Genomic DNA, 13801 nt, shown 5'->3' with positions numbered 1-13801 from the left:
ACATTGCATGCAAATACATGCATTTCCCAGTTGTTGTGTTTATCTTACTATATAAAGCATGTTAAATTTAATGGACTCTGACAATGTCTGTATATGTAACGCAAGCAAAACATAAAGCATCGAGTCCAGCAGGTGGCGGTAACGAGCTCAATGTAGAGGGGGGAGGGGGGATTAAATCAATTTTAACCGCCCTGTATTTTTTTTTCACCAATGTGCTTTCAATTATGATTTTTACATAACGAACAGGGTGTAGTTTCGGATACATATTTATACTTCGTGAAATACGCATTCAATTAAATATTATGCTATATTTGAAAACATAAAATGTGAATAAAATGAAATAAAACCTAACGTCTTCATTTACTTTGTGTATCTTTCGTCTAATTAGTGTACTTTGATCGCAATTGTAATTTGTCATATTTAAGATAATTTGTATTTTATTTAGCTTTTTAAGTTGATATGTTGGCGCTGCGGCTGTCACAGAAAACCACTAGATGGCGCCCAACAGAATAACCGAGACTGAAGGTCTGAGAGAGCGTTGACGAGTGGGGAGCGATCCTAACGCTGTCAAGCTAATGAACCATATAAAAAAAAAAGTGTGTGATATTAAAATACGTGTACATCTGTAACTTTCTAATTTTGACAGTGAAACTGTATGTCATGTGGATGGATGAGGTAAAAAAAAAAAGATATTAATTAAAAGAAACAAAATGTGAATTTCTACTTTGTACACTGCTGCGACCCACAGGCTGTTAGTGTGGATAATGTCTAAATGTGTTTAATGTCTAAACCTTCAAGGTCCCCTGTCCTTCTCCTCTGACCTCACTCAGTCATTCAATGTCGAGCTTAGAGCACGAGGCGGGGTACACCCTGAACAGGGTGCCAATCCATCTCAGGGCGCGCACACACACACACTCATTCACACACTACTGGGGAATTTGGAAATGGCAGTTAGCCTACTCTGCATGTCGTTAGACTGTGGGACGAAACCGGAGTACCCAGAGGAAACCCACTAAGCACAGGGAGAACATGCAAACTCCCTTACACAGAGGCAGGAATTAAACCCGGACCCTGGAGATGCAAGGCGACAGTGCTAACCATTAAGCCATCATACCATTTCTCCTTTGATCCCTCCACTTTAATTCAATTTAGTTTAATTAATAAAGAGCTTTTCCAGGATTTTAAGTACTTGGGGTCAACGGTCCAGAGCAACGGGGAGTGTGGAAAGGAGGTGAAGAGGCGGGTACAGGCAGGTTGGAATGGGTGGAGAAAAGTGTCAGGTGTGTTGTGCGATAAAAGAGTATCAGCGAGAATGAAAGGAAAGGTGTACAGGACAGTGGTGAGACCAGCGATGCTCTACGGCTTAGAGACAGTGGCGCTGAAAAAAAGACAGGAGGCAGAGTTGGAGGTAGCAGAGCTAAAGATGTTGAGGTTCTCTTTGGGAGTGACAAGGATGGATAGGATTAAGAATGAGTTTATCAGAGGGACAACCCACGTTAGATGTTTTGGAGATAAAGTCAGAGAGGCCAGATTGAGGTGGTTTGGACATGTTCAGAGGAGAGATGGTGAATATATCGGTAGAAGGATGCTGAGGTTGGAACTGCCAGGCAGGAGGTCTAGAGGAAGACCAAAGAGGAGATTTATGGATGCAGTGAGAGAGGACATGAAGTTAGTTGGTGTGAGAGAAGAGGATGCAGAGGATAGGGTTAGATGGAGGCAAATGATTCGCTGTGGCGACCCCTGAAAGGGAACAGCCGAAAGACAAAGAAGAAGAAGAATAAAGAGCTTTTCCAATGTTGCAAAATAAAAAATATATGAAAATGCCTTTTAAAAGTGACAAGTTTTGTTATTTTAGCTGTTTACGAAAACATATTCAGGATACAATAATATAATCAATATGGGCTTAAAGCGCAGACTCTCAGCTGTAAATTGAGAGTATTCACATCCTAATTCGGAGCAAAGGTGTAGGAATTACAGCTCTTAAAGGCATAGCCGCCTCTTTTTCAAGGGACCAAAAGTAATTGGACAATTGACTCAGAAGGCTGAAACAAACAAAAAAAAAAACAAGGCTGCATGGGCACTTCCCTCGTTAACCTGTCATCAATTAAGCAGTTAAAAGGTCTGGAGTTGATTCCAGTCGTAGTGTTTGCATTTGGAAGCTGTTGCTGTGAACACACAACATGTGGTCAAAGGAGCTCTCAAAGGAGGTGAAACAGACTATCCTGAGGCTGAAAAAAAAAATCCATCAGAGAGATAGCAGAAATGTTAGGAGTGGCCAAATCAACAGTTTGGTACATTTTGAGAAAAATAGAGTGCACTGTTGAGCTGGGTAACTCAAAAAAAGGTCTGGACGTCCACGGAAGACAACAGTGGTGGATGATCGCAGAATCCTTTCCATGGTGAAGAAAGACCCCTTCATAACATCCACTTAAGTGAAGAACACTCTCCAGGAAGTAGGTGTATCTGTATCTGAGTCTACCCTAAAGAGGAGACTTCATGAGAGTAAATACAAAAGGATTCACCACAAGGTGCAAACCATTAATCGGCCTCAAAAATAGAAAGGCCAGAATTGAGTTTGCCAAGAAACACCTGAAGAAGCCAGCCCAGTTCTGGAACAGCATTCTTTGGACAGATGAGACTAAGATCAACCTGTACCAGAATGATGGGAAGAAGAAAGTTTGGAGAAGACTTGGAACAGCTCATGATCCAAAGCACCTTCTTCTGTAAAACATGGTGGAGGCAGAGTGATGGCATGGGCATGCATGGCTTCCAATGGCACTGGGTCACTTGTGTTTATTAATGTGACAAAAGACAGAAGCAGTCGGATGAATTCTGAAGTGTATAGGGATATACTTTCTGCTCAGATTCAGCCAAATGCAGAAAAGTTGATTGGATGGCGTTTTCACAGATGGACAATGATCCAAAACATACTGCAAAAGCAACCCAGGCGTTTTTTTAAAGCAAAGAAGTGGAATATTCTGCAATGGCCTTGTCAATCACCAGATCTCAATCCAATCGAGCATGCATTTTACTTGCTCAAGTCAAGACTTAAGGCAGAAAGACCCACAAACAAGCAACAACTGAAGAGAGTTGCAATAAAGGTCTGGCAAAGCATCACAAAGGAGGAAACCTAGTGTTTGGTGATGTCCATGGGTTCCAGACTTCAGGCAGTCATTGCCTGCAAAGGATTCTTAACCAAATTTTGAAAAGTAACATTTTACTTAGGGTTATGTTTATTTGTCCAATTACTTTTGAGCCCCTGAAATGAGGAGTGTGTATAAAAATAGCTATAATTCCTACATGTTTAATTGTATATTTTTGTTCAACCCTTTGAATTAAACCTTAAAGTCTGCACTTCAATTCTGTTGTAGTTTCATTTTAAATCCAATGTGGTGGCATGCAGAGCCCAAATCATGACAATTGTGTCCCTGTCCAATTATTTTTGGGCATAACTGTACATCTAAACCATAATAAACAGATTTTCCCACTTTAGGCCACCTTACAGGTTTTCAGTATGACCGGAATGGCCATGCCAAAATCTATATTCTTTGGTCATCTAATCATTTGTATAAGGTGGGATGCATGTTCTGAAAGATTATTTTGGATGATCCTACCACAAGCCAACTGCAACATCTTGGGAGTAGCAGAGAGACTTTTTGATTTAAATCTCCTGGTAGTACACGGAGGTTATAATTATGGCGTTTATCCTAACGTGATCACCCAGGCCGTTGTAGGAAAAAGAGCTCCATATTAACCAAGATCCTCAACCATACTTACCACTGGAGAGAAGGTTCTTTTCTGCACTCAGTATAATTATTTGTTGCTAGAAAAAATGTTTTGCCATACTAATCATCCTCTTGACTGTGCATGAGGGAAAAGTTGTGTACTCTTACATGAACTTCATTACAGTTCTGGTTGTTATAAAGGTCCAGATGCTCTAATAGTGGATACATTTTCCCCCATACCCATTATTAGTTTATTGCTGTTGTTTGATTTATAAAGGTCTCATTGAAATTGTGCTTTCTTTCATCCTTCCAATGGTGATGATTGACTAAATTCATAAATGAATGCGGCTGTCTACTCACATTTATATCAGAGTAAGAAGTCATGGATAAGTTCCTAAACACTTCAATTACATTTTATCCCTTCTTTAACAAAAAGTGCCAATAATTCTACAGTGGAGTTTATATAAGAATCAGAGTGTATATACAATTGGTTGCCTATTTGTACTTACTGGCCTGGAGGAACTAAAACGACCTCCTCAATCCTGATGGATTCCCCTGCTGTGCTGATTTCCGTTGTGTGGTTTGGATGAAGTCCATTACTTTAATGGGTGGTACACATTTCTTTAGTGGTTTGTGCTTTTATTTATTGAGGGCAATAAACCAGAAACTGCCCTTTCCCGAATGTGGATCCATAAACAGAGCTACGTAAACAGTAAGAGCAAAAAATATGGACAATAAAAAGACAAATATATAGCAAATAGTTTGCATGTGTTTTATTACAGCTAAACCACTCTCTACATAAACAATTACCATTCATTAGGTAAACAATGTATCCAAAATCAAATAAATAATTTGATGTTTTGTACAAACTGATAGTGGCTTGATATACATAATGATTTCTTTCATGATAAAAATAATACAAGAATTTAAGGCAGAGAGATCTCATGCACACCAGTCTTACCAGAACAGCTAAAATGGGCTACGTTGCTTTTCTAGTGGTAGGATTCTGTCTGGAAACCTGGAAATGGTTGAAATGTCAGTCGAGCACGGCACCGTGTGCCAGATCTTTAGGAAAACAAAAAGCAAAACAAAACAGTGCTTCTACCTGAATCTAGATACGGACTACTTCATTTTCATGGCTTAAGTTCAGTGTAATCTAATTCCTCATCAAAATTAAGTTTCCAGTGCAGACCTTCTCTTGTGAAAAACAAGATCGTCATGGTCCCTCATTTGTTTATTTAATGAGTATAATTAGGACGTACTACATGTATAAATGTTGGCCTGTATGAAACAGTAGATGGTGTCTACAATCAATGTCTACACTCTGATAAAAGTCTACATTTATACAGGTAGTAGTGGCTGTGCATAATGAGTCAGTGGCTAAACAAATCATACGGTAAGCCTCATAAATCATTTCTTAAGGGGTTTTAACAATTGAGCCAGAGTTTGCCCACACTCAGCTGGCTTTCATTGTTTAAGTGTTTAATTGCAGTGAAATAGTCAAATCTGACAACACCATATAAATTCTGGAGACAGAATTAATAAACAGAAAAGACATAAATTAATACAACAGAACAATGAACACAAGGACAAATAAGATGCTTGCTACAATGCAAAGCATGTGACAAGGGCTTTTTAAATAATTAATGTTGAAATAAATGTACGATAACAGTAAAGATAATTGTCAAACAAATACTAAAATATATATAGATTAAAAATAAATAAATTCAGTTTTTTTTGTTTTTTTTTTTTAAACAAGAGTGAGGAGAGAGGGTGGTAAAGATGATGTGGCTGTGATCTCACCAGGAAAAAAACAAACATTTAAATAAAACTCAAAGGTCACTTAAAATGATAGTTAAGCATTCTGGCCATTAAAACCTTGTTTCTACATGAAGAAAAAAGGTGAATGCCAGTAAGCAGAAACGTATTTTTAGGTTTCTGCATGCCAAAGGAAGATCTATAGGACCAGCCATATAACAAGGCACAACACTTTTACAACAACGGTCTAAAAAAGAAAATGCCAAGCCAATAATAAAAAATTTTTTTTTTAAAGTGTGCACCACACTTTGAAAAAGTTGATTTGGTTGAAAATAGGTCCAAAGATCAAGTTCTTATGTATGTACATGTAGACCATACATCCAACTATCAATAAAGATCAGTGTTTTTCTATTGGCTAAAAAAAATATCTGTAAATTTCCTCTCAAGCTATTATGACCCGATCGTCAAAGTATATATAGATATATTGATGATACAGATTTCATCACTATAAGTAACAAAATATATTAATTGTCAAAATGTCAATCTATCCCTTCAAAGAGATGATCATCACAGTCCTGAAAACTTGACGTTGTAGAAGAGTAGCACATGACACAGCTTTTAATACAGGAAACAGCAGGTACAGAATGCGCTGTTTTAACCACTTCCTGGTACCTGTCTCATTGCTCTTAAACTCAGACCACTGTAACACAGCTTTTTTTCTTTTATTTTCATTCCAATCAATAGAATCTTTAGCAACGTTTTTGTTTCCCAGTGTCTGGCTCATGATGATTTAGATTAAGATCTAATTTAATCGAATGTGAACAGACCATTAAAACTTAATCTTCCGCTTTAACAGAAAATTTGTAATTTAAACACAAGCTCGATGGCACACCATGAACAATGTTCTGCAGCTACATGACGTCTAAATATACTTCTTAGGTTAACTGAGTCACTTCATAAATTTATCACACTGTAGTACCAAACCTTCAATTACAATTCTCCCCAGGTAATAAATTGCTCAAAAGCAAAAATACTTAGCCTCAAATAATTAGCATAAGAATAAGCATGAGTTCATGAGTTGGGAGATGTGTGCAACATGAGCTCTGCATAAATATCTGAAAAAAAAAAAAAAACTCTTTCACATAGTTTATTGAAAGCTAGATGGAGGTAAATGCAAAGCAGGAATAAGAGATGTCTGCCGTTCTGAGCGTGCCTCATGGCTAGATCCTGTAATGGCATCTGGAAATGCTTTTATACAGCATACAAACTACATAACTTAAAAGCATCATAAATTACCTGCACAACAAAGTGTCATTAAATAACATACTGACCCCTCAAAACAAGTGAAATTGACTGGGACTCAAATAAGTGTTTGAGGTGAAATAAAATAGCAAAAATAGTATAAAAGATACAGAATAAGTTTAAGTCAAGGGACAGCACATGGAGAAGTGAAAAAACACCTTCAGTATTCACACAAAAAATATGAACTGAAGTCACTCACTGGGCAGGCAGCGTCCTATAGTTTATATACAAAAGTAAAACTGAAAATAGATATTTCTTCTCTGTACAGCGTTTTCTTTTTCTTCTTCCTCTTTTTTTACAAAGGTATTTGTCCTCTTTTTTCCCCCCACCCTCTTTGCCTTCTGCCTTATTTATCTCTAAATCCTCCTGAAGCGCACCAGGCTTTTTATCTCCCATGGGTGGTGCTGAGAGGCTTTGGATTGCTGTGCCAATATGCTCAGTCGAGTGAGATGACGTCTGGGATAGAGCCGTATATGACTGAGGCGGCAGTGTCTGACCGTGAGCGTGACACACTGCTGTGTCCATGACTGTCCCGCAGGCTGCTACTGCTGCCCGCACTGCCGTTGGGTGGTACCAGTGAACTGCTTGGTACAGTGCCTGCTTGCTCCAGGTACAGCTGTGAGGAGTTATAGGGCAAGAAGCGGAGGAGTTCATGATCTTCGGACGCTGATGCAGAGGCAGATGCTGCAGCTGCTGCTGCCATTACCATGTTATAATGCTGGTGGTGAAAAAACAAAAAAAGAGGGGTGTTAGATACAGGGCAGTACTGATTTTAAGATATTATCCTTTTTAGAACTTTCTAGAACAACACTATTTTACAAAATAACACACTGCAGTTCATAGCAGTTCACATTTAACAGTCTTCAGCATCAGCAATTTTCCAACACAAAAGTTTTCCAGTCTAAGGACTTTTTTGAAGTTTTACATACACTCTTATCTCTCTCATTACATTCATTAAAAAAAAAAAAGTTATCTGCTGTGGTTTAAGGGGAATAGAACACATTGGTAACCGTGGTTATTAGAAATTAACTTCAGGGCAATATTACACCACCACCTGATTATTTTCATATAACAGTGTGCCATGTTCTGTATTGTTTCCTACATCTGACAGAAACAAAAAATAAAGCCCCATACAGTACACCTTAGATTCATGGATGAAGCATGCAAACACAAAAATTATCTTCATTAATTGGCATGCAAGAGTAAGTCCCTTACAGCTAAGCTTTAGAGCACAAGTCAGACTAAGAGCTTACCGGATTTTCCCCTGGTAAAAATGAAAAGAAATTCAGATCTGTGGAACAAAAAAATAATAATATAAACAATAGGATAAATATAACAAAGACCAAAAGAGTTCATGCAGAAGTCTGAAAAGCTACTTGACCACTGCCTTTTAAGGAGTAAAGATTCTACAAAATAAGACAGAGCAACGTGGAACACCACCAAGCAGGGTTTATTGCAGTTTCATTAAACTGGAAACACAAACAATCCATAAGCCCCATGCACCCATGCATTTGGCCTTGTACCTGACAGGTCGCTGGGCGTGTGATAATAGTGGCGGTAGTCCTGAATGAGAGGAGGCGGCGGGGGAATGTAGTTTGTTTCCACTGGTGGCATGCTCGGAGCGCGCGACACTGGCGAAGCCTGATGATGAAGATTCAATACCCTGGTGGAAAAAAAAAATGTATACCTGATTAAAAGAGAAATGCAGACTTAACCACTTCATAGCTATTTAAATGAGTCAATGAGTAGAAGCATGATCTGGTGACAAAATAAAAGTTTCACACAGGTTACATCCCCGTCACCAAGTCTCATCATTTTAACAGTTTGTTTACTGTGACAAAGTCTAACCCTTTAGTGACTGGTGGTGATGTTGGAGAAAGAGATGGACAGGCTCGTTTAGGAGGAGGCTCTTCGTCATTATCATCATCTGAGGAGCTGTCCAGAGTAAGGTCAATCACCTCCACTTTTTTATTGTTGCTACTGATGTGGGATGAACTATTTCTGTGCTCAGATGGCACTGGTCGACACGAACCTGTGCAAAAAACAGAGCAAAACAAAATTTTATTATAGTAGGGATGGCCACAATTTCTTTACTTGTACATATGTATCCTTCAGTGCTGCTCACTTTGAACTCCATCTCATTGGGTTTGGTAATATTTCTCTCAGCATACTGACCTAGACTGCTGTTGGTTAATTTAAAACCTATAGTACTTCAAGAATATAAGTTATAATAAACATGTACAGATATCTTCATATAAATGAGTTAAGCAATAAAGAAAAAGTGTGGTCATATTGACTCAGGGATAGAGTCATTAATCAGAAGCGATAGTGTTTGTATCTTCTAGAGTGTGTTAGCATTGCGTACCCTCTAAGCCGTTGGAGGAAGCAGACACCTCCTGCACCAGTTTTTTTGATATCATAGGAGCCCAGCTACCATCTTCCTTAAACTGGATTTCATCACAGTCTACACAGCTGTTTAAGATCTCCATGAACAACCTGCACACAATAAAACACTCAAATTCCTCCATAACTCAGCAGCACTCCTATTTAATGGAATATTTATTTAACAGTTCCAGAAGCCAGGACAATCTTAAGTATGGCAATTAAATGACTTACAAATCTTTAAAAATCCTTCTATTATATACACAAATAAATACAGACAAAAGACCTGGCAATATTTTTTAAAAAGTATGTCCAGTAATTATTGCTGAGCTTTAGCTTAGATAGATTATGCAACAGAACTCGTATTACATTTTTATCTTTTTTAAAGGCCACAGATTAGCATAGTAATTTAGTAGTGGGACACTGACCCGTCAATGATGAGGTGTTCATATGGGGCCTTCTTGTCACAGACTGGACACACCCATGTGGGTTTTTTCTCATTCATTTGGATGTAAAGTGTAGCGTCAAAGCATTGCAGGTGAGAGCAGGTCAGCGCTCGACATGGAACCATCAGCCGCATCTTCCCCAGCTGTCAAATGTATTTACACACAATCAGAATCAAATCATATGAACATTATGAATATTTTGTTTTTTAAAATGTTTAAGAAGTTGTTTATATAGTTTCTGTTGAACAGTCAGTTAGATTCAGCATATATTTGCAATGCCATTGTTTGGACAACCTTATACAATTTCAAAACACTTACGTTATCCAGAGTTAAATAATGTTTAAAAAAATCTTGTGTTCACGATGGGTGAGCTGTCCCACTTTAGAATGTGCTGGACACCGTTGTGGCCAACTCACGTGTGAAAAAGATTTATCATGCTCCCATAACCAATTCAATGCCAAATTTTACAATTTGAGCCTCATCAATCTTGGCATTTTTATCCTGGAATATGGCCATGCCATCAGAGAAAAAGAAAAAAGGAAATCCATCCAGGTCATGGTGACTTAATTTTACTGCCACCTCACATTGATGAGCCTAGACCTGAGCAACTGAAGCAACCCCAGATCATAACTGGGGCCTGCATTCAGAGGCTTGTAAAGGCTCCTTGGCTTCTTAGTCTGATGCCCTGCTCAATCTGGAATCGAGCAACAAATTCCCAAACCTGCACGTTCTTGTTGTTTCTGCATGTGGAAACGCTCTTACTTTAAGTACTAAACACAGTTGTGATTTTAACAGGTTATTTATTTATTTATTTTAAACAATTCAACTTTACAAAAATAATTTAGTCAGAAAAAAAAGAATGACTGTTGACTTAAATGTTTGGTGAAGTTGACAGACCAGCCCTGTCCTTCTATGTTTTAATTATGCATTAGACAGTTCTTAACCCAACTGCAGTAATTTCAGTAATCCAATCTCCTAAGTTGTTTCTTTTGTTAGATACAGAGCAATAATTTGACCTTTCTGAAACAAAGCAACAACTTTTCATGCATCTGCACATTATTATAATTACAACAAAGGAAACAAGCATACCGGACAGAGAAGGGAGACTCTCAGACTAGTGGTAGCAATCTCACTGTCAGGGTCAGCCGTCAACTTCTCTTTGACTGTTGAAATTTAAAGAGCAAGTTATGATTACCAATTTAACAAAATAAAGAAAAAGATACAAATATATAATATCTTTGCCCATAGATCTTTTAAAACATTATTTTCACTACTGAACTCACTAAGTGCTCTTGAGTGGTCTGGGTTCCTGATGCCTTTTGACCGTAGTCTCTGTAGCAATACTGAAGAGGACTGCTGTCGGACGAGGTACACTGCCATGGAATAACTCTAATCAAATAATAGATGACATCTATCTTGAGATTCAGCTTTAGCACAATATGAAAAAGCAATGAGATATTTCTGACTAATTCATAGGATCAAATAAAGCAATACCAGCTGGTAGTACATCACTCCATCACTGTCTCATTACTAACCCTGCCGATTTCTGATGTCCAGGACACCACAATAGTGTTGGGGACTGTTGTGGATAAACGGACCAGAGAGGTAATGTTGATGGGTCTGCTTGGTCGTTTTGGCTCTACTCCGTTTTTAGTTGGAGGAAGATAGCCCTATGTAAAATCCAGAAAACAGTTTTTTTTTTTTTTTTTTTTTAATAATCTATTTACATGTTCTATTCACTAAAATATAATACATCATAAGTGTCAATTAATAATGCCCTGGAATTTAGAAGGAAAAGTTAAAGCATGGCTTTTACCGCAACCAAATTATTTTTAAGTGTTTTTGACCAGCTTATACTCACGGGGAGGTTACAAGGCTTTCCATTCACTTTCACACAGAGGTTTGGTGGGAAATGATCTTCCTGAGGACAACTCGTCTCTGATAAGCAAAACCTGAACAAGATAATGCCAACCAGAAAAAGCACTGGAATTTAAAAACAACCTAAACAATGAAAAAACAAGCAATACTTCTCATGTGTATTATATAACTAAATGTGAAAGAGAGAGGTGTGTCCCCCATTACATTCCTCTCATTCAAACTTTCACAATGAAATAGTAATAAAAAGCTACCTTTATTAATTCTCGTGTGTCTCATTGCAAATAAAAAAAAGTTTGATAATCATACCTTAATTGAACTTGTACTGAAAAGTCACATTTGGTCCCAGAGATGTCCCTATGAAACAGGGGAAGAAGTAAGGAAAAGCTGAACACCATTCCAACATTGTAAAGAACTGGGTGGTCATCATTAGCCTAAAGAGGTCAACACCACCAAAAGGCCTGGATACCATAAAATTCTTTCTTCAATGGAATAAAAACCCTTTACAACATCTAATCAAGTAAGGGACACTTGGTCTATAACTGTCAAAGTCTACAATCAAGAGAGCTTTGTGAATGTAAATACAGAGGGTTACGTCAAGATGCAAACTACTGGTAACACTCAAAACCCTAAAGATTCTTTAAACCTAAGAATATCTTGTACCAGAATGATGGGTAGAGAAGAGTATAGAGAAGGAAAGTAAGGGCTTAAAGTAGGGATGCACCGAAATGAAAATTCTGGGCCGAAAACGAAACCGAAATTTTTGGATGAACTTGGCCGAAAACCAATACCGAAACCGAAAATGGCTACATTAAAAAACATGTTTAAAATATTTTCTTTTTGTTTGTATTAAAAAAAACTACAAATTAATTAAAATTATTGCAACTTTGCTGTCCTCATCTGAAACTTTGAAGTGCTTCCAAACCGCCGACATACTCCGTGTTTGATGTGTAATGACAGTGCGAACGAGACGGGAGGATGGGAGAGGCGTGGCGACAATTTCGGCTTTTATTTTCGGCGCTTTCTTACGTTTCGGCCGAAACCGATAATGCTATTTCGGCCGAAAATTTTCGGCAGCCGAAATTTCGGTGCATCCCTAGCTTAAAGCATAACACATCACCTGTCAAACATGGTGATGGCAGTGTTATGGTATGGGCATTTATAGCTGCCAGTGGAACTAGGACACTGATGTTTATTAATGATGTGACTGCTGACAGAAGTAGCAAGATAATTCCAAGTGCATAAGAGCCAGTGGTTCCGCAAAGATTGAATCAAATACTGCAGCACTTAGGACAGCACTTTACAGTACAGATGGGATAATTGATCAAAACGTACCCCAAAATCAAAAGCAAAAACAAATATTATTATTATTATCATCATTATTATTACTATTATTATTATTATTCACAACAACAACAATAATACAGAAATTGTCACTTCATCGATATTTATGGTCTTGATTGTATATAAATAAATTATTATTTGGCCACTCAAGTGTGCAAATTTCCTATTTACATTACGCAACTATAAGCATCCCTACTGATTTGCAAACTTGATCTGCACCATCCTTACTAACCATCATAACCAAATCTACGCTCCTCCTCCATACTTACATTGAGCTGCTGATCTGTTGGACTTGCTGTGGCGTCAATGCAAATGCAAAGCATGTTTCCTGAAACCTCTGATTGTTGTCTGAGGCTGTGAAGACAACAGTGTGCAAAGGAATAAGGCAGGCAAATCATAAGAATAAACTGAAATGATAGTTCATGTGTGAAGAATATTATATTTCATAATGGCTGGCAGTTTTTACAGTTACAAGGGGAAGTATTTTGATATTCTTTGAGCTTCTTAGAATTGAACAGTTTAAACTTTTTTTTTTCACCAAGATTACAAATACAAGATCCAATTTTATTGATTCTCTTCTGTTGCATACCACTCTAAATGCAATTCAAACTGTACATGTCCAAAAAGAACTTACTCAATTTAATCTGCTTATAGTAAGGAAGAACTTGAAGGAAAGAGAGACAGAGAGAAAATTATACACTTATCAGATTTACTTATTTATTATTTCATACATTTATCAGAGAGAGATGTTAAAAAAAGATATATAAAAAAAGATATATATGTTCTTTTTACATAAATACATATACACACACACACCTGTATATATATACTCTTAATAATTTATTTGTAACATATGGTGTGACAAATCCAAGTTTGCAAAACAGTATTGTTGTCCTGGTTACAACAATTATGTGGGACTTGAAATACTGTGGACCAAGGACAAAACTGTTTAGCTGAACGTCTCAGGCT

At 37.6% G+C, this 13801-nt stretch overlaps 1 protein-coding gene across 1 annotated transcript in view; it reads right to left on the bottom strand.

Moving 5' to 3' along the window:
- pias1b (protein inhibitor of activated STAT, 1b) overlaps positions 1-13801 on the bottom strand; it is a 38179-nt gene that overhangs the window by 2614 nt on the left and 21764 nt on the right. Inside the window, exons 3-15 of the mRNA XM_053499991.1 lie at positions 13102-13186; positions 11798-11845; positions 11475-11565; positions 11149-11283; positions 10897-11002; positions 10703-10776; positions 9596-9756; positions 9151-9281; positions 8634-8817; positions 8309-8448; positions 8039-8076; positions 4687-7503; positions 4235-4426 (exon numbers count right to left, since the gene is read on the bottom strand). Of these exons, the coding sequence (XP_053355966.1) occupies positions 7222-7503; positions 8039-8076; positions 8309-8448; positions 8634-8817; positions 9151-9281; positions 9596-9756; positions 10703-10776; positions 10897-11002; positions 11149-11283; positions 11475-11565; positions 11798-11845; positions 13102-13186 (1475 nt within the window). The 3' untranslated portion in view covers positions 4235-4426; positions 4687-7221. The remainder of the gene's footprint in view (positions 1-4234; positions 4427-4686; positions 7504-8038; positions 8077-8308; positions 8449-8633; positions 8818-9150; positions 9282-9595; positions 9757-10702; positions 10777-10896; positions 11003-11148; positions 11284-11474; positions 11566-11797; positions 11846-13101; positions 13187-13801) is intronic.

The sequence above is a fragment of the Clarias gariepinus genome, chromosome 7 (genome assembly GCF_024256425.1).
Source record: "Clarias gariepinus isolate MV-2021 ecotype Netherlands chromosome 7, CGAR_prim_01v2, whole genome shotgun sequence".
Taxonomy (NCBI): Eukaryota; Metazoa; Chordata; class Actinopteri; order Siluriformes; family Clariidae; genus Clarias; species Clarias gariepinus.
The sequence above is the reverse complement of the archived record's forward strand: the minus strand, read 5'-3'. Positions and strand labels throughout refer to the sequence as shown.